The sequence below is a fragment of the Podarcis vaucheri genome (genome assembly GCF_965113315.1).
Source record: "Podarcis vaucheri genome assembly, chromosome: 16".
Taxonomy (NCBI): Eukaryota; Metazoa; Chordata; class Lepidosauria; order Squamata; family Lacertidae; genus Podarcis; species Podarcis vaucheri.
Genome location: NC_138754.1, coordinates 8918683 through 8940246, shown reverse-complemented (window position 1 = coordinate 8940246; position 21564 = coordinate 8918683). Strand labels below are relative to the sequence as shown.

At 50.4% G+C, this 21564-nt stretch overlaps 1 protein-coding gene and 1 long non-coding RNA gene across 14 annotated transcripts in view; one reads left to right on the top strand and one right to left on the bottom strand.

The window, feature by feature from the left end:
* The window catches only part of UBAP2L (ubiquitin associated protein 2 like), a 48643-nt gene that overhangs the window by 10525 nt on the left and 16554 nt on the right, over positions 1-21564 (bottom strand). For 4 of the 13 annotated variants that reach the window (XM_082202080.1, XM_082202085.1, XM_082202081.1 and 1 more), the window contains exons 9-22: positions 19798-19872; positions 17326-17378; positions 17138-17223; positions 14299-14470; positions 13900-14140; positions 11233-11510; positions 9800-9972; positions 8328-8517; positions 6968-7022; positions 6044-6221; positions 5419-5491; positions 3264-3459; positions 436-524; positions 80-133 (exon numbers count right to left, since the gene is read on the bottom strand). In XM_082202080.1, coding sequence (XP_082058206.1) covers positions 80-133; positions 436-524; positions 3264-3459; positions 5419-5491; positions 6044-6221; positions 6968-7022; positions 8328-8517; positions 9800-9972; positions 11233-11510; positions 13900-14140; positions 14299-14470; positions 17138-17223; positions 17326-17378; positions 19798-19872 — 1913 coding nt within the window. Of the gene's footprint in view, positions 1-79; positions 134-435; positions 525-3263; positions 3460-5418; positions 5492-6040; positions 6222-6967; positions 7023-8327; positions 8518-9799; positions 9973-11232; positions 11511-13899; positions 14141-14298; positions 14471-17137; positions 17224-17325; positions 17379-19797; positions 19873-21564 lie in introns of all 13 variants that reach the window. The other 9 variants (XM_082202076.1, XM_082202077.1, XM_082202078.1 and 6 more) reach the window with 6 other exon arrangements.
* LOC309520798 lies at positions 17385-19324 on the top strand. The gene is made up of 2 exons (XR_014214432.1): positions 17385-18077; positions 18165-19324. It is a non-coding gene; the product is annotated as an uncharacterized lncRNA (long non-coding RNA).

Below are 21564 nucleotides of genomic sequence, written 5' to 3'. Positions count from 1 at the left end.
GGGAGACGGCATGTTTTCTAAGTAGCAGTGATGATGATGTTATTTTAGGAGGGCAGAGGGAGGGCTGAATTTAACTCACCAAGGGGAATCTCGTCTGAAGCATCTGTAGGTCGTCGTAGCCATAAACCTGCGGCTGCAAGAGAAGCAGCAGGTTAGGGAGAGGCCCGTGTCTCTCACAAGGGACGTTCATTTTTGTATTGTGTTGTATTGGTTTGTTTGGATTCGCTTCCCATAAACCAGGATTATTTCAAAGGTCTTGGGTTGTTGTTTTTTTGTCAGAGTCAGATGTTGCAACACAAGCAGGCTGGAGGCTGCTTTGACTGCATCTGGTACCGACTCCAGGTTGATTTCCCATGCTCTGTCCCTCCTGCCATGCTATGGTCAAGAGCCAGGCAAGATCTACTGGCATGGAACTGTAAAGCGGCCCCTACTCACCGGGTAGGCGTGCAGCAGCCCTGGAGCCATGATGTACGGGTTCGGCAGCAATGGCGGCACACCTGGAGGCAGGTTGGGTGGAGCCTTCCCTATGGGGAGAAAGCAGAGTTAACTACGGACATCCCAGGACCACTGCTCCCTCCTCTCCCACGAGAAGCAGTGAGACTTACAATTATGAGAGAGCGAGCATGCACAAACCAAAATTTAAAAAGTGTGTGACTGGCAATGTTAGATACGGAAGAGTAAGGATAAAGCTCATAGCTGAGTGGGAAGAAACAAGCTTCTGTGTGCGGAAGATGGCAAGTCCAAAGCCTGCTGTCCCTAGATGTTACTGGACTCCAGCTCCCATCAACCTCAGCCGGTGTGGATAATGGGAGTTGTAGTGCAGCAACATCTGGCCACAAGTATTCCACGCCTGTCCTAGACACATGTCCCAACCAATCAGGGACCACGTAAGTGCACTTGCAGAGGTGCAAAGCAGGGATGGGGACCCTGCGGCCCTCCAGATGTTGCTGGACTCCAGCTCCCATCAACCCCAACCAACAGTATGGTATGATGGGAGTTGTGGTTTGGAAATACCTGGAGGGCAGAAAGTTCCCCATCCCTGGCTTAGGGGCATAGGAAGCTGACTTCGGCCAGTTAAATAAATAAATAAATAAATAATAATAATAATAATAATAATAATAATAATAATAATAATAATAATAATAATAATAAATTTATTTATACCCCGCCCATCTGGCTGGGCTTCCCTAGCCACTCTGGGCGGCATCAACCAAATATTAGAATACAGTAATGCATCAAACATTAAAAGCTTCCCTAAACAGGGCTGCCTTCAGATGTCTTCTAAAAGTCTGGTAGTTGTTTTTCTCTTTGACATCTGGTGGGAGGGCGTTCCACAGGACGGGTGCCACCACCGAGAAGGCCCTTTGCCTGGTTCCCTGCAATTTGGCTTCTCGCAGTGAGGGAACCGCCAGAAGGCCCTCAGAGCTGGACCTCAGTGTCCGGGCAGAACGATGAGGGTGGAGACGCTCCTTCAGATATACTGGACCGAGGCTTTTGGTATATTCAGCTCAGTATTGTTAGTATTGGACTTCCTTCATCAGTAGAGGAAAAGACTATACCAACTCTGTGATCCTACAGTCTATGCCAGGGGACCTCCAAGCATTGCTGGACCCAGCTCCCCTCAGCCACAGTCAGTGTGACCGATGCCCAGGGGTGATGGGACCTGCAAGTACAGCAGCAACCTTATCCAGTCCTGCTCTAAACTAAACTAGTCACTAGTCACAGGGACTAGACATAGCTGAAAAGGAGGGATTGGAGGGACAACGCAATGAAGGCGCACCCATGCTTCAGAACGTGTGGCACAGAGAGTGCTCACAGTGTTCTCCCCACTTCTTGCTTTATTACAGGGCTGGGGCAAAACTGTGACACCCCTCCCGCCGAGGTTGTTGGACTACAACACCCATCAGCCCCACATAGGAGGCCAATGGTCAATGGCTCATAGGAACTGTAGTGCAGCAACATCTGGACTCTTATAAGAGGGCAGGAAATGCGAGAACCAACAACCATATAAGCACAGCTCTGCTGGCACTTTCCATTGTTAAAATCCCCCCTTTATATGTGTACCTCCTCTATGAGAGGTCCAGAGGGTGGAAATATGAGAACGGGCCTTTTCTGCTGTGGCTCCCCGTTTGTGGAATGTTCTCCCCTGAGTAAAGGTAAAGGGACCCCTGACCATTAGGTTCAGTCGTGGCCAACTCTGGGGTTGCGGCGCTCATCTCGCTTTATTGGCCGAGGGAGCCAGCGTACAGCGTACAACAGTATGACTAAGCTGCTTCTGGCAAACCAGAGCAGCGTACGGAAACGCCATTTACCTTCCCGCCAGAGCGGTACCTATTTATCTACTTGCACTGCGTGCTTTCGAACTGCTAGGTTGGCAGGAGCAGGGACCGAGCAACAGAAGCTCACCCCGTCGCAGGGATTCGAACCACCGACCTTTTGATCAGCAAGTCCTAGGCTCAGTGGTTTAACCCACAGCGCCACCCACGTCCCCTCTCCCCAGGGAGGCTCACCTAAACACCTTCGTTACATATCTTTTGGCGACAGGTGAAAACATTTCTCTTCAACCAGGCTGATTATTATTCTACAGCTTTTCAAAAAGTGTGTGTGATTTGTTATCATTTTATTATGTACAGTTGTCCCTTGGTTTTCGAATGCCTTGTGATTCAAACGTTTTGACTCCTGAACGCCACAAACCTGGAAGTGACTGTTCTGGTCTGCGAAATTTTTTTGGAAGCCAAACATCTGCCGCGGCTTCCGATTGAGTGCAGGAAGCTCCTGCAGCCAATCAGAAGTCACACCTTGGTTTTCGAACATTTTTGGAATTCAAATGGACTTCCGGAACGGATTCAGTTTGAGAACTAAGGTACAAATGTATTCTCATTCTATACTTTTCTGCTGTAAACTGCATTGGGCTCTTTGGATTAAGGGCGGTGTACTCGTTTTATAAATAATAGTAATATTATATGAATGACGGTCATGTCAGCTCCGGCAAACACACACACTCTCTCTCTGCTCAAAGCAGACAAGAGAGGCTTAAGGGGGCTCAAAGCTCACCATTTGGCTAGCTGCTAAAGAGATTGCGTTTGCCTTGCCTTACAGAGACACCGTCCAAAGAGGGGAAAGCAGAAATGTATATATGAATCAACAGCCGCAGGAAGAGAATGTAAAGCAATGCTTAAAAAAGGAGCACCCCAGCTCTCTGCTTTCTCATGCACACACGTGCATTTTAGCCGCCGGCCAGGCCTAGAGCCTTGAGGAAGCACCTGACGTCGTGGCAACAGAGCTGCGGGTCGTGGCGGTCACCGTGGAGTTGCCGCTGAGGCTCAGGCCTAGGCTGCTGACGCTACTCAGGCTCGAGGAGGCGCTGACCACGGGGGGCGCAGCCGAGACGGTGCTGGAGGAGGTGGAGAAAGTGCTTGCGGAAGAATGGAGCCCGGCGTCGCTCTCCACACTGGTGTGCTGCAAAAAAACCAGGAGGGGAAGCAGGGGAAGGAAGTCAGGATCTGCAAGACGGGGACTGATGTGTCCGTGCGGAAAAGTCACATGGCGCAGCAGCAAGGCGCATGTCAGAGCACTGCAGTTCAGCCAGCCACGGGTTCGAGGCTGGCTGCATCTGGTTGCGGCTCAGGGGTTTGCTTTCGCATGCTCAGCGCCCTCCTGGATAGCTACGGGGCAAGCTAGGCAGGATGTGGGGGGGCATGCACTTTGCAGGCCTCACACTTAGATGGGAAGCCAAACACAACAGAGACAAAGAGATTTACAACCGCACAGATCTACAAACACCAGCAGACAACCTTGCATCTTCAGCTGTTCCTGCTCCTGCGTAGCCAAGTCAGGGATGATGGGATCTGAAACGCACCAGTATCTGGAGGGTCACAGGTTCCCCATCCCTGGTTTTAAGAAACAAAGCCTAACAACCCCTTCAGCTCTCGCAGCAGAACAGGAACGAAGGCAGAGGTGATATGCTTGTTGACAGACTGCATGGTTTCAGAATACAGTTATGGGAGCATCTATTTTTAGTATTTCCTCCTCCACACAAAACGCCCCATAGACACACAAGGCTAGTATGTCAGGGAGAAGAATATGGAGGGAAACAAAATATTCATTCCCTCCCACAGCATGTAATCCATATACATCACACAGGGCTCATACTGAATGGGGGGGGGGCAGAGAGAAACAAGGGGCGAGTTCCACTACATATATTTCTGGGGGCCAAAGAGCAATTGGGGAATAAACCACTAATCTTCCCCAAGCAGTTCTGTCTGCCACATGACAACTTCCTGGCCTACGGCCTAGGACCCTCGTACCTATGGGACCGCCTCTCCCGGTATGCCCCACGGAGAGCCTCAGTCCATAAACAGCAACACCCTAGTGGTCCCGGGCCCTAAGGAAGTCAGATTAGCCTCAACCAGAGCCAGGGCCTTTTCAACAGTGGCTCCGGCCTGGTGGAACGCTCTGCCTTACGAGACCAGGGCCCTGCGGGATCTGATTTCTTTCCGCAGGGCCTGTAAGACAGAGTTGTTCTGCCTGGCCTTTGGCTTAGAATCAATTTGATTCCCTCCCCCTCTTTCTTTTTTCTTTTCCTTTCTCCTCCTGCGATGAGGCTACCTTTTAATATTTTAATGTTTCAATATTTTAATGTATTTTAATTTTGTTTTTAAGTTGTATTCATTCAACTTGTTTTTATTATTGCTCGTTAGCCACCCTGAGCCCGGCCTTGGCTGGGGAGGGCGGCGTATAAATAAATAAATAAATAAATAAATATAATAATTATTATTATTACTACTTTCCTGAGGTTTATCTAGCATCATTATTTATCCTCAGTCATATGCTGAAGCCACACCTTCTTACCCTAGCTCAGAATCACGTTTTGTGACCCACTTAGAAACTGTCAAGTTACCTGATGACTTCTGTGTACGGTTTGTTGGTTTTACTTTGCCTTAAAGGGTATTGTATTATGTTATATTATATTGTACATAATATAACCAACAACAAAATAAAAACTAGACCCATCTAGTCCAGCATCCTGTTCTCAGAGTGGCCAAGTGGCCAAGCAATTGCGCCGACGGGAGGCCCACTCCGCTCACACACGGCTCCCAGGAACTGGTATTCAGAGACATGATGCCTCTGTCGAAGGGAGGCACAACAACTTCCTCTTGGAAATCAGAGAGGGATTCTAGTATAACCTCACGTAAATTCAACCAACGGAGCTCTCCTATGTGCATAAATGCGCTCTTGCCCTTAAAGAGGGAGCAGCCAAAGCAGAAGCGATACCATGCGTGTGAACCAGACAAGGGTACCTGGAAAACAGATTGCTGTTGGGTCTTGGGAAGACAGACACGAACTGGCACTCCAAGCCCGCTAATAGGCACCTCCGGCACCAAAACCTTACTCTCCCCTCTCATTCCCTCTACTCACCAAGAGAGTTGAAGTTGACGTGCGGCCAGCAGAGGTTGACGAGGAGAGGCTGTTCTGAGGGGTGGGTAACGTGCTGTGGGGAGAGAGGGAAGGGAACGCTGGTCAACCCACAGCCAATTGGCTGGCAATGCCCTGCGCCTGGCCTTTTCCATTTAACTTGACCTTTACAGAGGCTTTGGCGCAATTCCATTGGTTCCCCCCTCCTTTTTTTAAAAAAAATAAATAAATTTATTACATTTATATGCTGCCCTTCATCCAAAGATCTGGGGGCAGTTCATTTCCGTAGCTGTTTTAAAAACAGCTTGTTTTTAAATCAAATCGACAGAAAAATGGAATAAAACTGAACACACGACAGGCAATGCAGTGGCTGTTTCCTTAGGCGCAAAATACAGATCCTCAACTTTACTGCAAAAGGAGGTTGCTAGCCCTCATGACTGAGTTTGAGAAAGCTGCTTTAAGCAGAGTCCAGCTGTTGGGCCCAATTCCAGGGGTGGGGAACAGAAGACATTCATCTCCTCACACCCTACCCCGACATCTGCCATGGCACCAGGTGACTCAACTTCAAAGGAAAGCACACCATTGGGGGGCAGGATTGGGGTCAGTTCTGAGGCCCCCCTGCTGCTACCTGCTGTGTTGCGTGGTGGCCGTGCTGGGGAGCTCCTCCGTGTGGTTCAGGCTACTGAGCACCGAAGAGTGCTGGGTGGCCGTGGTGAGCAAGGATGCTGCGGACACAGTGTCGTTGAGAGGGGTCGTGATGCTGGGGGCAGAGGGGGAGTCCGATTTCACAGCGGGGCCTGCAGAACCTAGATAGGGGGCAGGTTTGAAATAACGAGAGGAACGCAGAGTTAAGGGGCAGATCGCCCAAGCAAGACTTCTTCCCGCACTTCCCCTTGCAAAATTTGAAGCAGCATAGAAAGCAACATTAAAAGGGCAAAAAACCAAGATACAATACACAATGACTGTTTTCTAATTTATGATAATTTAGAATTTTAATGGGTTTTCATGTAATGCTTGATACTTCCAGCTGATGAAGGTGAATGCATCGAAACAGGACCCTGTCTTGGTTCCTGATCCATAACTGACTTCTGCTCAGTGATTGAAACTAAGACCTTCAGGTCGAATCTGACTATGAACTAACACGAACATATCTCTACTCATAACCTCTGATCTCTAATTCTGTAACAAATTATTGTGTTATACATATCCTTATGAGTTTGAGTTTGTAATCCTTATCAGAATGCATACTTGGGAATGGATTAGTTTTTGTTACAATTGAGTGTTGATTTGCGAGTAGGGACTACTCCCACTACTGAAACTTATATTGGCCAGAGTTCTTGGCGTGCTTTTTTCAAGATACAATACACATCAAGTCCCAGCCCAGCGCCCTGTTCTCAAAGGCGCCAACCAGATGTCTGCTAGGGGGCGCCTGCAAGCGGGAGCAGAGTGTGCCGCAGGTTCGCCAACACTGCTTGCTGCACAAATTCTTTGCAAGCTCAGCTTGTTTCTCTCCCCCCCCCCCCAACCGCAGGCATGCTGGGGAGGCACTGACCTTCGGCTGTCTGCGTGGTCTGCAGCTGCGTGGGCGGCACCGAGCTGAAGCCGTTCTGAGAAGAGAAAGAGAGAGGGAAAGAGAAGTCAGCTGCCGTTGATACAGAAACACACGTTAGGTGCACAGATCAAGCATCGCCCCAACCCCAGCCAAGTACCCTGCTCTCAAACACCTCCCTATTTTAAAAGACTCGGATCCGTTAAATGTTTCTAGTAGCGATGCTCATCATAGACAGCGGTCAAGCTATGAATTACCGTATTTTTCACCCTATAGGATGCACCGGCCCATAGGACGCACCTAGATTTTGGGGGGGGGGAAATAAAGGGAAAAAATTTATTCCCCCCCAGGCGCGGGGCTGGGGAAGCTCGGGCGTTGGCATCTCTCTGGGAGCTTGTGGGGCTGGAGGAGGGGAAAGCGGAGCTTCCCCCTCCCCCAGCCCCCAGAACGGGACCCAGAGCCATGTGGAAGCTGCGTGCAGCTTTGGCATCACTCTGGGAGCTTGCGGGGCTGGAGGAGGGGAAAGCCCTCCACCAGCCTTCTCCAGCTGTCCCCCGAGTTTGCGGGGCTGGCGACAGGGAGGAGCAGGCTTCTCCCCCCGCCAGCCTTCTAGCCAAGTCGGGGGACAGTGCGAAAGGCGCGCTGCGCCTCTCCCGCTGTCCCCCAAGTTCGCGGGGCTGGCGAGGGGAGGAGCAGGCTTCTCCCCCCCGCCAGCCTTCTAGCCAAGTCGGGGGACAGCGGGAAAGGCACGCCGCGCCTCTCCCGCTGTCCCCAGAGTTTGGGGGCTGGCGACAGGGCTCTCCTGAAGCCTGGAGAGCAAGAGGGTTCGGTGCGCACCGACCCCTCTCGCTCTCCAGGCTTCAGCGAAAGCCTGCATTCGCCCCATAGGACGCACACACATTTCCCCTTCATTTTTGGAGGAGAAAAGGTGCGTCCTATAGGGCGAAAAATACGGTACTTGATGCTTTGAATGTGAGACCCAAAGGCATCCACTATTCCCCATATTCTTTCTAGGCCAGGGGTGGGGAAGCTGCAGCCATCCAGATGTTGCTTGGACTACAACTCCCATCATCCTTGACTGTCAATCCTGATGGGAGTTGTAGCCCCAGCAACGTCTTCTTCCCCTGAAGAAGAGCCCTGATGGATCTAACCCCTTCTAGTCCAGCATCCTCTTGCCATCAGCCAGATGCCTCTGAGAAGACAGAAAATGGGAGATTTTCACGTTCTGTGAAGGGTTTTATCCTAATCCAAAAGAGACCACCTCTGGTGACAGAGTTTTCCACAGGCTGCCATGCTGATCATCATCGCTGTTGTGTTGTTAATAAGGCCCCATCTTAACAGAGCACTCGGGGACAAAGCTTACCTTGGCCTGGGTCAAGTCTTTTTGGGGCGAGGAGGAAATGGAGTTTGGGTACCGCCGGGTCTGAGTGGATCTCTGCTCGTACAGTGGTCCCTGAGCGCTGTTCTGGGAGGTATATGTTGCTGTAGGCATGGTGCCGCTCTGGTAACCCGGCTCCTGGCTCTTATTGGACGAAATCGTGGACAGAGACTCGCTGCAGGTGAAGAAGGGTCAGGAGATTTCAGCACGCAAACTGCCAATGGGCTCCTGCCAGTGGCTTGCAAGAGGCGGCTTCCACCAACTAAGCCTCCTAGAGCATGGGTCGGCAAACGAAGACCCAGGGCCCGGATCCAGCCCTATTACCTTCTTGATCCAGCCTGCGGACGGTCTGGGAGTCGCCGCATGGATCGGTGTGGGGGTTCTGATCGTTCAGGCTGCGCCATTCCCCTCCCACACGCAACCGCCGCGGCGACTCCTCCCTCCCTCCTCCTGGCTTCTCCCCGCCCTGCCTAGAGGAGGAAGAGGGTTGGGCTTTGTTGAGCTGTTGGCTGAGTGCCATTTTAAGCAGCCCCTCTCCTGAGCCAGCCCTTTTGTGCTGCTCATCGTCCCTCTGGCTCTGCCGCTCGCAAGGCACAGGTAAGTAGCCACTGGGGCTCATCTGGTGCTGTGGAGAAGGGAGGGGGGAGTCGGCGGGGGGATTTCCCCCCCTTCAAAATATAGTCTGAGGGACAGTGGACTGGCCCCCAGTAGAAAAAGGTTGCTGACCCCTGTACCAGAGCAAAACATACACAAGGAGGCTTAGTTTGGTCAGAATTGAGTCCACACTTCCAGAGTTAACACTAAGCACATCGCTCCTGGAAAAAGAGCCACCATAGATGCTAGAGGGCCATGAAAATTTGTGTCCTGGGTTTTTTAGATTTATCTACCCATGTACTAGGGACGCGGGTGGCGCTGTGGTCTAAACTACTGAGCCTAGGGCTTGCCGATCAGAAGGTCGGCGGTTTGAATCCCTGCGACGGGGTGAGCTCCCGTTGCTTGGTCCCTGCTCCTGCCCACCTAAGCAGTTCAAAAGCACGTCAAAGTGCAAGTAGATAAATAGGTACCACTCCGGCAGGAAGGTAAACAGAGTTTCCGTGCACTGCTCTGGTTCGCCAGAAATAGCTTAGTCATGCTGGCCACATGACCCGGAAGCTGTCCACAGACAAACACCAGCTCCATTGGCCTACAGAGCAAGATGAGCGTGCAACCCCAGAGTTGTCCATGACTGGACTTTACCTTTACCTTTCACCCATGTACTATCTGAAACCAAAGGGGCTCATTGGTTGCCAGATGTGAAATTTACGAGCACTATTTTCATCTCTCTTACCCCACTAAAGGGGTCTTTTTGCAGCCCAACATAGAGACGCCACTGAGGGTTGTGCCTGGGACCTGCCAAGCTGTTTCCCACTTAAGGTAAGACCCTACCCCCAAATACAATGTCAACAGGCTCATCTCACCTTGCAGTACTCGTGTACAGGCTGCTTGGAGGCTGGCTGACGGAGGCGCTTGTCGCGGGGGCAGGCTCGTACTCCGAGAGGACAGGCTCCGAACCGAACTGCAACGCCCCGAACTGCAAGTTGAGCCCCGAGATATCCGCAGAGCCGGGCATCTCCACTGCCAGAGCGGGAATCTGAGGAAGGAGAGGTGGCCTGATGAGCTGCCGACATGCAACCTGAAAGTGGCGTTCCCGCTCTCAAATTGGCAAACCCTGAAGAGCGGAGGCTGCCAGGGCTTTCCACTTCCTTCTGTGGCAGAGGGTGTGCCTGGGTTTCAACGTCGCCTTTAGAGGCTCAGGGTTGTTGCATTTTTAAAATTATCACCATCATCATTTAATTGCTAAAAGTGTGCCACGCTTCCAAGCTGCGACAACAAAAAAACTAGTTTTAAAAGTAACAGGGTGTACAAAGAACTAAAAGCAACGAACGGCTGTATTATCAGCGTTCTACTTAGTAGTACGGTATAGCAAGAAACACCCCCCCCCCGTTTTCCCATGGATATATTAGGGTTTTGATTCAATTGCATCCTCCTAATCTAATCATACTGAGCCCCTGTGAGATATACGGGGATAGGGTGGTATACAAATTTAATCAATAAAATAACAAATAATCTAATGATTTTCAGCACTGCCCATTTTTCTCATTCCTTTCTAAGATGGCAGATGGTGCATTTCCCCCACCCCCATCAGACGCGAGGTCTTGAACAACAGAATCAAGGAGCTAGAAGGGACCCCAACCCCCTGCAATGTAGGAAGATTAAGAAACTTTAGAGTCTCATGCAGATGCTGGGGGTTGAATCAGAGACCTTGTGCACCCAAAGCAGCTGCTCTACAACTGAGATTCCACCCTTCCCCAGTACAATATCTTTGAGTCATCATCATCATCATAATAATCATCATTTATTTATACCCCGCCCATCTGGCTGGGCTTCCCCAGCCACTCTGGGTGGCTCCCAACAGAATATTAAAAACATGATGAAACATCAAACATTAAAAACGAAACAGGGCTGCCTTCAGATGTCTCCTAAGATAGTTGCTTATCTCGACATCTGATGGGAGGACGTTCCATGGGGGGGAGACACTACCGAGAAGGCCCTCTGCCTGGTTCCTAGTACCCTCACTTCTCGCAGGGAGGGAACCACCAGAAGGCCCTCGGCGCTGGACCTGTGTCTGGGCAGAATGATACGGGGTGGAGACACTCCTTCAGGTACACTGGGATGAGGCCATCTACAGATTCAGACCACTGGGTCCACCCAGCTCATTAGAATAGCCTCTGACGCTCCACTCCTAAGCTACGGGCCCCTTCCCGCTCACCTGCCAAGTTCACTGGGCCCTTTGGGGGGGCTGCCTCAAGCCTAAGCCCCGCGCCGTGCAGGATGGGAAATCCCTGTGTACCTTTGATGTCAAGGACGCTTTCTTCTTCTGCTGCTTCATCTTCTGCTGGGCTGGCTGGGGGCTGGAGGACTGGTTGTCCGAGGAGCCCGGAGACATCTGGGAGACGGGGTTGGTTTTGCTGGCCAGGGGGGACGACGGAGGCGGCGGGGCCGTGACGGACGCTGTCACCACAGGCTGCTTGTCCTGCAGGAACACTTCCATCATGGCGGAGGTGGGCGGGAAGGCCTGGCGCTTGGCAAACGGGCTGTGCACAGCGGATTCCGACGGGTTCTTCAAATCTGCGTGCCGGAGACGGAAGGAGGATGGTCAAGCCCAGGACAGGAAACTCCTGGTTCCTCCTCCTTACAAAGCACCTGTGTATTAACCTATGACCTTTGCCACACCCACATGAACCTCTGGCTGCACCTGTTATTAGCATGTGGCCCCCTATGAGGCCATGTAGCCCCCAGGCTGAAAAGTTCCCCCAACCCTGGTTTTAGACACAGCAGGATTTGGAATAAAAACCTTGTTTGTTTGATCACCACAGGCAGGCAGTCAGCTACCACAGATGCAGGACTGAATTTGCTGATGATGCCAAGATTTGCTATAGCATATGCTGTCCCCCCTTTATAGCTATGAGGGAGCCAGAAAGGGTCTACTGGTATGCAGCTCACACTAAGGCAGGAGGAATGTGCAGATTTAAATCAGGATTTAAAAATCAGTGAGAAAATAAAGCTCTCTGTCAAGTAGTACAAATCTGACCACTAAACCCATGTTGATTTAGGGTATTACTTTTACCAGGAATACTTGTTTTTATTCAAAAAAATGGCTTTTTTAAAAACAACAACTAATTTCATAGCATACTTTAGCAGGCATTTCGAGGTAGTTTTTATGGTGAATTTTAACTGATCTTATACTTGGTATGGTTTTTCTTTTTAATGTTTACATACACCCATTAGAAATTCTGAATTATTACGTAATTGTACAGATACCCGAAATAATGTTACAGAATCTGTTGCTAAATGAAGAAATGTCTATGGGCTGTTTGCTGTATGCAACACTAATCCTACTCAAAGCGGACCCACTGCATAATAATGGAGATATTGGTCTCTTCTGCGTATGATTTTAGTTGGCAGCAATCCTAGGTTTGTAGGGAAGCGTGCAAATACTCAATTTTTAATAATGTTTTTATTTTCAAGGTACGGAAGCTAAATTTTGAGAAAACAATTGTTACAACAGTAAACAACAAATAATTTGTCCTGATGAAATTACAATTTTTTTCATGCCAGGTATAAAGTTTCATTTGATAGTCTAAGAGATCACACTGCATTTCCCCCATGAGTGCTAGGTAGATTCCTGCCACAGTCTGAACAATTTATGTATTCAATAAACATTTGCCATCTGTTATAAAAGGAATGTGGATGGTGTTTGCCCTTTGTCGCTCTCACCTGGCATGTTAGTTTCTCAGCCAATGCTGACTCTTGTCAAACCAAGAATCCATGTTCAACCCAACACTGCTTTTCCAACACCTGGCTATCTCCATATGGGCCGCAGTCAACAGAAAGGCTAAGAGGTGATTCTTTAGGATAATCATCAGCAGATGGGATCCTAAGCCAGACCAGTGCTAGCGCAGGGGAAATTTCAATTGTTTTGTCGTAGAGCTTCCTCAATTTACACTAGAATATGGCAACCTATTGTACACAAAAATGCCGTGGGCAATGGGACCTAGATGTGCAAACACCAAATGAAAAATGGAATGGCTTTCTGGTCTGGGAGACCGCTGAAATCAGTTTCTGCAAAAATATTCTTAAAAAATATTTTTTTAATCTTTTTTTTAAGAATTCCACCCTGGTCTCTAAGCTCAGTTCAAAGGCTCTGACAAACCGTACCACCAGAGGTGCAGGGCCAGAGTGTCTTAGTGGTTAGGAGCGCCAGACTAGGACCTGGGAAAACAAGGGTTCAAATCCCCGCTCAACCATTAAACTTGCTGGCTGGGACCTTGGGCCAGGCACTGCCTCTCGGCCTCACCAACCTCACAGAGTTGTTGCGGGGATTAAATGGGCGGGGGGGGGGGCAGCGTGCAGCTCCTTGGAGGTAAAAGAAAGATGGGATATAACCAAAGCATTGCTTAGATCCCCTAATCCCTTCCAGTGGTTTAAGACCCGTGGGCGCTGCCTGGCTTTTTTAAAAAGAAAAGAAAAAAGAAAGAAAGATGGGATATAAATGCAAAATGAGTAAGTGTTCTTCACAGATTCAATTCTGGCTGCTAAAGTGGCCGGATACGGAGGTAGGTATACAGTGGTACCTTGAACGCAATCCGTTCCGGGAGTCTGTTCGACTCCCAAAACTGTTCAAAAACCAAGGTGCGGCTTCCGATGGGCTGCAGGAGCTTCATGCGCTCATGCGGAAGCCGCGTCGGACGTTCTGAAAAATGTCCGCAAACTGGAAGATTTACTTCTGGGTTTGCGGTGTTCGGGACCTGATTTGTTCGACAACTAAGTTGTTCAAGAACCAAGGCACCACTGTACTGAGAAGCAGTTATTAACGCAACAAAAGATCCTCAAGCAGATTCAGAATTTGGGGGCATTCTGTGTAGCCCTGCCAGGGCTGTAACAGTGAACTGTGCATTCCAACACTCTCCCCATTCACAAGACCCCTCCAGCCTTCAGCTGCCCCCTTCCACCTTACCGTACTGCACGAGAGACGAGGAGTGGCTCGTGGTGCCGCTGTCCCAGGACGTGGCCGCGCTGCTGCTCCCGGATGGCTGAGGGTGCTGAGCTGCCAGCTGAGCCAACGCCTGGGCCGTCTTGAACTGCTCCAGGAACTGCGAGCCGGTGGTGGTGGTGGCAGCGGAGGCGGAGACTGTGGTGCCTCCGCCGCCGCTTTTGGCCTCGCCAACGTCGCTGAACCCCTTCCCCAGCATGCCAACCTGAAACGGCAGGAAGGGAAGGCCGGCTGAAGCAGGCGCATGGCGGCTTTGGCTGGGCAAAACAACACAGCAGCCCCAGATGGGGACCAAGAGGCTGAACTCTTCTAAATACAACACGTGGACGACCGCAAGGTTCAGAGGCTCGTCCTTTTCCTTACCATGCCGTGGTGCGGGAAGGTGTTCCCCGAAGTGGGCTGGGATATAGGAGCCTGCTTGGAATTGCTGAACACCAGCGGCTGGCTGAGGGCAGGTGCCTGCGAGGAATCCAGGTTGGGCGACTCGTTCTCCAGAGAAGAAGGGGTCTTTCCTAGCAGCACAGCAAGGTCGATTCTAGGAAGGAGGCAGAAGCGTCACTGTGAGCAAGGGGTTGGGTGAGTGGCCTGGCCAGCCCACCACTGTTCCTGCACCAAAAGGGATGCCCCATGCCACGGCTAAAGCTAACAAAATGAATTTCGGTAGGATCAAATGTCAGGTTCTGCACTTGGGGCAGGAGGAACCAGCTGCATAAATGTTAAGATGGGGGTCACACCTGGGTTTCCAGTAGTACACGTGAAAAGGGTCTAGGGATCCTAGTAGACCACAAACTGAGCATGAGTTAACAGCAGCAAAATAAGCCAATGCTATTCTGGGGTGCATCAACAAAAGTCCAGTGGTACCTCTGTTTGCGAATGGGATCCGTTTGGGAGGCCCGTTCGCAACATGAAAAGAACACAACCCGCAGCAGTGCGTCTGTGCATGCGCAGATTGCGACTCGCAGGCATGTGATGTCATTTTGCGCATCTACGCAAGTGGCGAAACCCGGAAGTAACCCTTTCGGGTACTTCCGGGTCGCAACCTGAAAGAACGTAACATGAAGCAGACATAACACGAGGTATGACTGTATAGTGTGCAAATCCAGGAGGGTAGTAGTACTGCTCTATTCTGCCCTGGTCAGACCACACCTGGGGTTCTGTGTTCAGTTATGGGCACCACAGTTTAAGAAGGATGTGTGCAGAGGAGGGCAATCGAGATGACGAAGGGCCTGGAAACCAAGCCTTATGAGGAACAGTTGAAGGAACTAGGTATGCCTGGAAAAGAGGAGACTGGGAGGAGATATGATAGCTATCTCTTTAAAAATCTCAAGGGCTGTCACATGCAGGATGGAGCAGGATGGAGCATTGTTTTCTCCTGCTCCGGAGGGTATGACCTGAAGCAATGGATTCAAGTTGCAAGGAAGGAGATTCCAACTAAACATCGGGAAGAACTTTCCGACAGTAAGAACTGATCGACAGTGGAATGGGCTCTCTCTCTCGGGAGATGGCGGAGTCTCCTTCCTTGGAGGTTTTTAGCAGAGGTTGGATGGCCACCTGTCACGTATGATCTACAACTCCCAACTCTACAAGTCTATGGGATCTGCTTGTGCACAGAATTACTGTGCAGTGCAGAATCAGGCAGGGTTGGCAGAGGATCTTGGGCATACCAGCAGGCTGCTGAAGTGGCTGGATGCATCTGATGCCGCCTGCGCCAACATGGATGTTTTGGATTACATTTCCCACCAGCCCGTGTTAACCCAGCCATTGGCGGAGGCTACTTTAGTCTCCGATCTGGCATCCACGGTGAAATTGCTCATGTTCAGTTTATGCTACAATATGGTCTTGGGAAGCAAACGCACACAGAAACCAGGGCACAAAAGACCTTACACCTCAGGGAGAAAGTTGTGGGTTTTGTGTTGGGTTTGGGGTGTGTTTTTTTTTGCTTTTTCAGGCAGAGGGAAGCCCCTTCTGGGGGCCACAGAGGCAAATGTGGACAGAGCACGGAATGTGAATTTTCCCTCTGTGCAGCAGCCTAGTTTTTACACATGCCCCCCTCTCTTTCTATCCTCCATCCTGGGAAGCAGAAAAAGCTTTATCGGAGCTCAAGGACACATTCCAGCCAGACAAAAAACTCCCAAGAAGAGCGCAAAGGAGGACTGTTGGTGAGGAATGTGCCTCTGGATGTTGTGCAATCTGGGGGGGGGGGGTGAAAGAGTCCCAAGGGCCAGATGGAGAGGACTCAAGAACTGCATTGGTAGGAGACAGAGCAACAATTGGTAGGAGTCAGCTTGGGGGACGGGAGCAAGAAAACCCAGAACAGTACATGGGGCAGTGAGAGAAGCAGTGAGATTGTTGTATCTGGCAAGCAGAACTGCTTCCGTTGATGGAAGGATTGTAATAGCACGCCTCTGAATTCTTCCCAGGGTGGCCTGACACAGCCCTGCCTGACCTCTGGTCATACAGTGGTACCTCGGGTTACATACGCTTCAGGTTACATACACTTCAGGTTAGAGACTCCACTAACCCAGAAATAGTACCTTGGGTTAAGAACTTTGCTTCAGGATGAGAACAGAAATTGTGCTCTGGTGGCACGGCAGCAGCAAGAGGCCCCATTAGCTAAAGTGGTGCTTCAGGTTAAGAACAGTTTCAGGTTAAGAACGGACCTCCAGAACGAATTAAGTACTTAACCCGAGGTACCACTGTACAGTGGTGCCTCGCAAGACGAAAAGAATCTGTTCTGTGATTCTCTTCGTCTAGCGGTTTTTTCGTCTTGCGAAGCAAGCCCATTGACGGATTAGCGGATTAGCGCTATTATTAGCGGCTTTTAGCGGCTTATCTGCTGATCGTATCAGCTGATAAGCGGCTTAGAAAAGGGGGGGAGGGGAAAAAACCAGCAGGAACTCGCAAGACATTGTCGTCTTGCGAAGCAAGCCCATAGGAAATTCGTTTTGCGAAGAACAAAACGGAAAACTCTTTCGTCTAGCGAGTTTTCCGTCTTGCGAGGCATTCGTCTTGCGGGGCACCAATGTACGGCCAGGGCTGAAGTGAGTTGGAGAGTCCAGCAACATCTGTCTGTCCGCCACATCCTGGCTAGGGCAATGGTTGTTTGCTTTCTTCCCCTGCTCTCTCCCCCCAGCTCCGCCACCAAAAAGAAACTCATTTCCAAACTGAAACCCAGCTACTGTGGCAGGCGCAAATGGACCACCTCTGTCCAGCCGTGATGGTCACATTTTCCGCAGGCAGAGGCACAGAGGAGACGTTGGAGGCAGTGAAGATCTTGGTCTCCGAAAGCTGGGGAAGGAAAGGAGAGGCAGGAAGTTAGGGTGATCCCAAGTTAGAGAAGGCAAAGCGCACACAGAAAGGGAAGCTATGCAAGAGCTGGGGTGTACCTACATCTTCATTCCAGTCCTCGGTCCCCCATTCCTCCGTCGCCGTCCTCCACGCACCTGGCAAAGAACAAAACAGGGAAGGGGTTTGGTACAAGCGGATCCTGGGTGCTTCCCGGGAAAAGGGGGTGCTTTTCAAGAAGCATTGCAAGCAGCTAAGCAGGTTGGTGCCCCTCGCCCAGACAGACACAAGCTTGGGGTGGGGGGAGGGGGGAGAAAATATGGGCACACCATGCAAGCTCCCCCACCCACTGAACCCCAAAGCAAAGAGGCTGGACCCTGGAATCACTGTGGGGAAAAGAGATGTCTTCCTTGACCCCGTCCTGAAACTCTCTTCCCTTAGGAACAAACGGTGATGGACAGCCCTACTGATATTCTACATGCCCCCTGCCCAGTTCCACTGCTCTCTTGCAATCAAACGTGGCATCTCTCGACCCTGCCCATTCCTCCTCCTGCCACTACCCCTCCCCAAAGTCCTGCAAAAGCCCAATTTTCCCAGAAAATCGCCGCCACTGGGTTAGGATCCGTACAAAAATGGTCAAGTCAACGGAAGGTTCTGTTTCTGCATACATGTGTGTTCTTACAGATTTATAAACTGCTTAATTACAACAGTGTCTAAGCAGTGTATAAATAACTCGATACTACACGATGCTCGTGCGTCCTGCAAGAGACTGGCTCGGATGTCTCCCCCCCCCTGCAAAAATTTGCTTTCAGCCCTATGAAAGCGAAGGCAGGTCTTTTACCATCTCAAAGAGGCAGGTTGGGTAAATGGTTAAGAAAAAGCTGAATGAAGCCAAGATACATTTCTTTCCCATGTTTTAAGGTTACGTTTACTAAATAAAAAAGCCCCCTCCCCCCCCCATGCTGCTGTTCAGGTCACTTCCCTGTTCCTTGAAATCTTCATTTATTGACCATGGGCAATTAAAAACATGCATACACTCTGCTGGCTCCTGAAGGTGTGTTTTGTTTTTTCAAAAACCCACATAGCGCCATTAGCCAAAAGCGCAAGGGAAAAGATATGAAGACTTGAAACTGGGGGGAAAAGAAAACTCTGCAAGGCACTACAGCTGGGAGTTGGACCAGGGGACTTGAAGCACACCCACCCACACCCACGCTTCTCAGGCATTTAGTCGAGAGACCTTGGAGCAGTCCCACACTTTCTCTCTCTCAGTCTAATCCAGGTGCGTAACCCCCAGGGCCTCCCAACTCCCATCAGCTCCAGCCAGCAAGGCCAAGGGCCAGAGATGATGCAAGCTGGGAGTCCTGCCACTCACGTCCCCCCCACCTCCTCAATCTGCTCTGGGGTTTCTTCCAACCCCCCCCAAAAAAAAATTAGAACAAGGTGGCATGCCATGAGAAATTCCGCTGGGCCAGCTTGAGCGGTTTTACTCACACAAGACCTTCGCTAGATTCAACACCCTGTCAGCATTCGCCAAATCTGCAGAAGTCTGCACATACTTGGTCCCTGGATGGCTAGCAAACCCGACTTGTGTAGCAGGACTGTTTCCTCTTCATAGTCCATTCCCCCCCCCCACTCTGCACCCGCAAGTCAGGCTATCGGTGAGTTTTTTAGAAGTTGCAGAAGGGGATTAACTCAGGATCTCTTCATGGTCAAGTGATCCCTAACCTGTCTTCAGTGATCCCAAGTCTGCGCTCTTGCTTACGAACATAAGAAATGGCCTCACAGGATCAGACCAAGGCCTTGCCCAACTTTCTCTGAAAGAAATCTCAGCCGCCTGCCAACAACTGGCCAGCGATCCACCAGGAGATTGTAAGAACCCACCAGTGTTAACTACCCACCAGTTGGAACTGCAAACGAACCATCTGTAGATCTTGAGGAAGGCGTTGCAGCAGAAATTGCCTCATCACTGGCTCCCCAGAAGGCCAATTAGATGGAACCTCTGTGTTTAGAGGCAGTGTACCTGTGGATGCCAGATACTAGGGGACCGTCACCTTCAGTCCCACTTGTGAGAGCCCAACAGAGGCACCTAGCTTCCCCCCCCCCCCCAGAAAAAACCCAGAAATATAGATGGACTCCTTGGTCTGAACTGACAAGGCCATTCTGAGCTTATGTCCCAAGGAAACTTGGCCTTCGACTCAAGATGCAAGAGCTTTAAAGAGCCAGGAGAGGGGAACCACAACAGGGGCAGCCACAGCTGGTGGAGGGTGCAATCAAAACAGCCAGGAAAGCAAACTCATCTCTCCCACCCGCCCCAAACACAGAAAAACACAACACATGGAAGCCCAAAGCCCGCCTCCCCTTAAAAACATAGAGGTGTGGGGGAAGGCGGGGTGGGGTGGGGTGTCAGTGTTAGTAAAAGCACAGGCAAGAACGTACACATATTCATTAAATGAAACCAAACAAAGATGGAAAGAGATGTAGGAGGGCAGGGGTTGTGGAGTGGGAGGAACGAGACAATGACATATCCACAGATATATTCCAACTTATAAATAAAGAGATCCCGGGCAATTAGTGCACCTGGATTTCTCGTACCAGGAGCAGTGTCAAATTTTCGGGGATAATTTGACCCCTCACCCCTAATGTAATCAACTCCTGAAAAGAAACAGAAAAAAAGAAAAAGAAAAAGAAAAGAACGGGGTAAAAACAGTGAAAACGGTTTTGTATTCTAAGAAATGAGAAAAGCGAGGCGATTCTGCCGCTGCCGCCGCCGCCACCCCCTTCCCCACCCCAAGACTACTCTGCCGCCCACCATACCTGTGGATATTGTTAAAATTAAAAAAATATACTTAATACTACAAACTAATCATGGGAGTATGAAATGAGGAGTGCGTTCTGTAGACACTGTGGACAAGTAAACCCTCCTTGGGGGCCAATGAAAAGGGTCGTCCCCTTCCAGCGACAACTTTTAACAGTCCCCCTTTCTTAGCTCAGGACACACAAAGAACGGCGGGATCTACTTCCAAGAGAAAAGTTAAGACACTGCAGTTCTCTCCCCGCTTCTACATTTCTACTGCACATCCAGGTAAGGGAAGCTTCCCTCAAAAACCTCAAATGGTCTTTTTGTCCGAGCAGAAAGACATTGTTGTCTTCTTCTATGGAGGAAGGCCAGAGCTCAGAGGCAAGATCCAAGGTTCAATCCCCAAGGGCATTTCCAGGTAGGACTGGCAAAAAGGCCCCCCTTTGCCTGAAACCCTGTAGCTCAGTACTAGCTAGATGGACCAGGATTTCCCAAACTTGGGTCTCCCTACTGTTTTGGGGCTACAATTCCCATCATCCCTGACCACTGATCCTGCTAGCTAGGGATGATGGGAGTCCAAAAACAGCTGGAGACCCAAGTTTGGGAAGCTCTGGTCTAAGCCATTAGAAGGCAGCTTCCTGCATTTAAAACTTTAGTTCCCTGAAGTTATGCTGTTGCTGAAAGAGATGGAAAGGGTGTGCAATGGAGCGGTGGGTGGAGATTATTTCTCTTCCCTCTCAAAAGCTTTGGGAAACCTTCGTTAAAATCATAGGCTGGCGGACCCAACTCACCCCTGCCCAGTGGAGGTTAACCACCACACCCTAAAGACCAGGAGTAGCTGATGGGATGCACTCAGATGATGCTGAGACTCCCAGCTCCCACCAGCCCCAGCCAGTGTGGCTAAAGCTCAGGGAAGATGGGAGCTGGGAGTCCAGAGGCTTGCAGGGTACCTGCACTAGGACTTGCCAGGGACACCCTCAAACTCCAATGCAACTTTCCCCACAGGTTTTGCAATCGAAAATACGAAAACGGATCCGAAGCGCTTAACGTGGATTGTAGCCGCAACCCAAAGCAGTTTTAAACAGAAATAAAACTAGCCTTTTTTTTTACAGCATCAAGCACAAGTAAAATGGCTGGGTTGAAGGACAAGGGCATGATGGGGCAACTGGATAGGCATTAAGTGGCTCTAGGTGGCAGAATTGGGCGACTTCAATCACACAGGAGCATGGCAGGTCATGTGCTGGGAATGGTGGTTCTCTCCCCACACCCCCAGTCTCCATTTAAAACAGTGTTTTTCAAACTTGGGTCCCCAGCTGTGGTTGGGCTAGTCCCCATCATCCCTGACCACTGGTCCTGCTAGCTAGGGATGATGGGAGTTGGGTTCCCAGCTGTTATTGGACTACAGCTTTGAGCTGTGTTGACATAAAGGGATCTCTGGGGAGAGTGTCTACCTGCCACACCCAGAGTGCTGTTGCCAACCAGCCTAGACAATACTGGGATGGCTGGACCAACAAGCTGGCTTGATAAAATGCAACCCTTTATGTTGA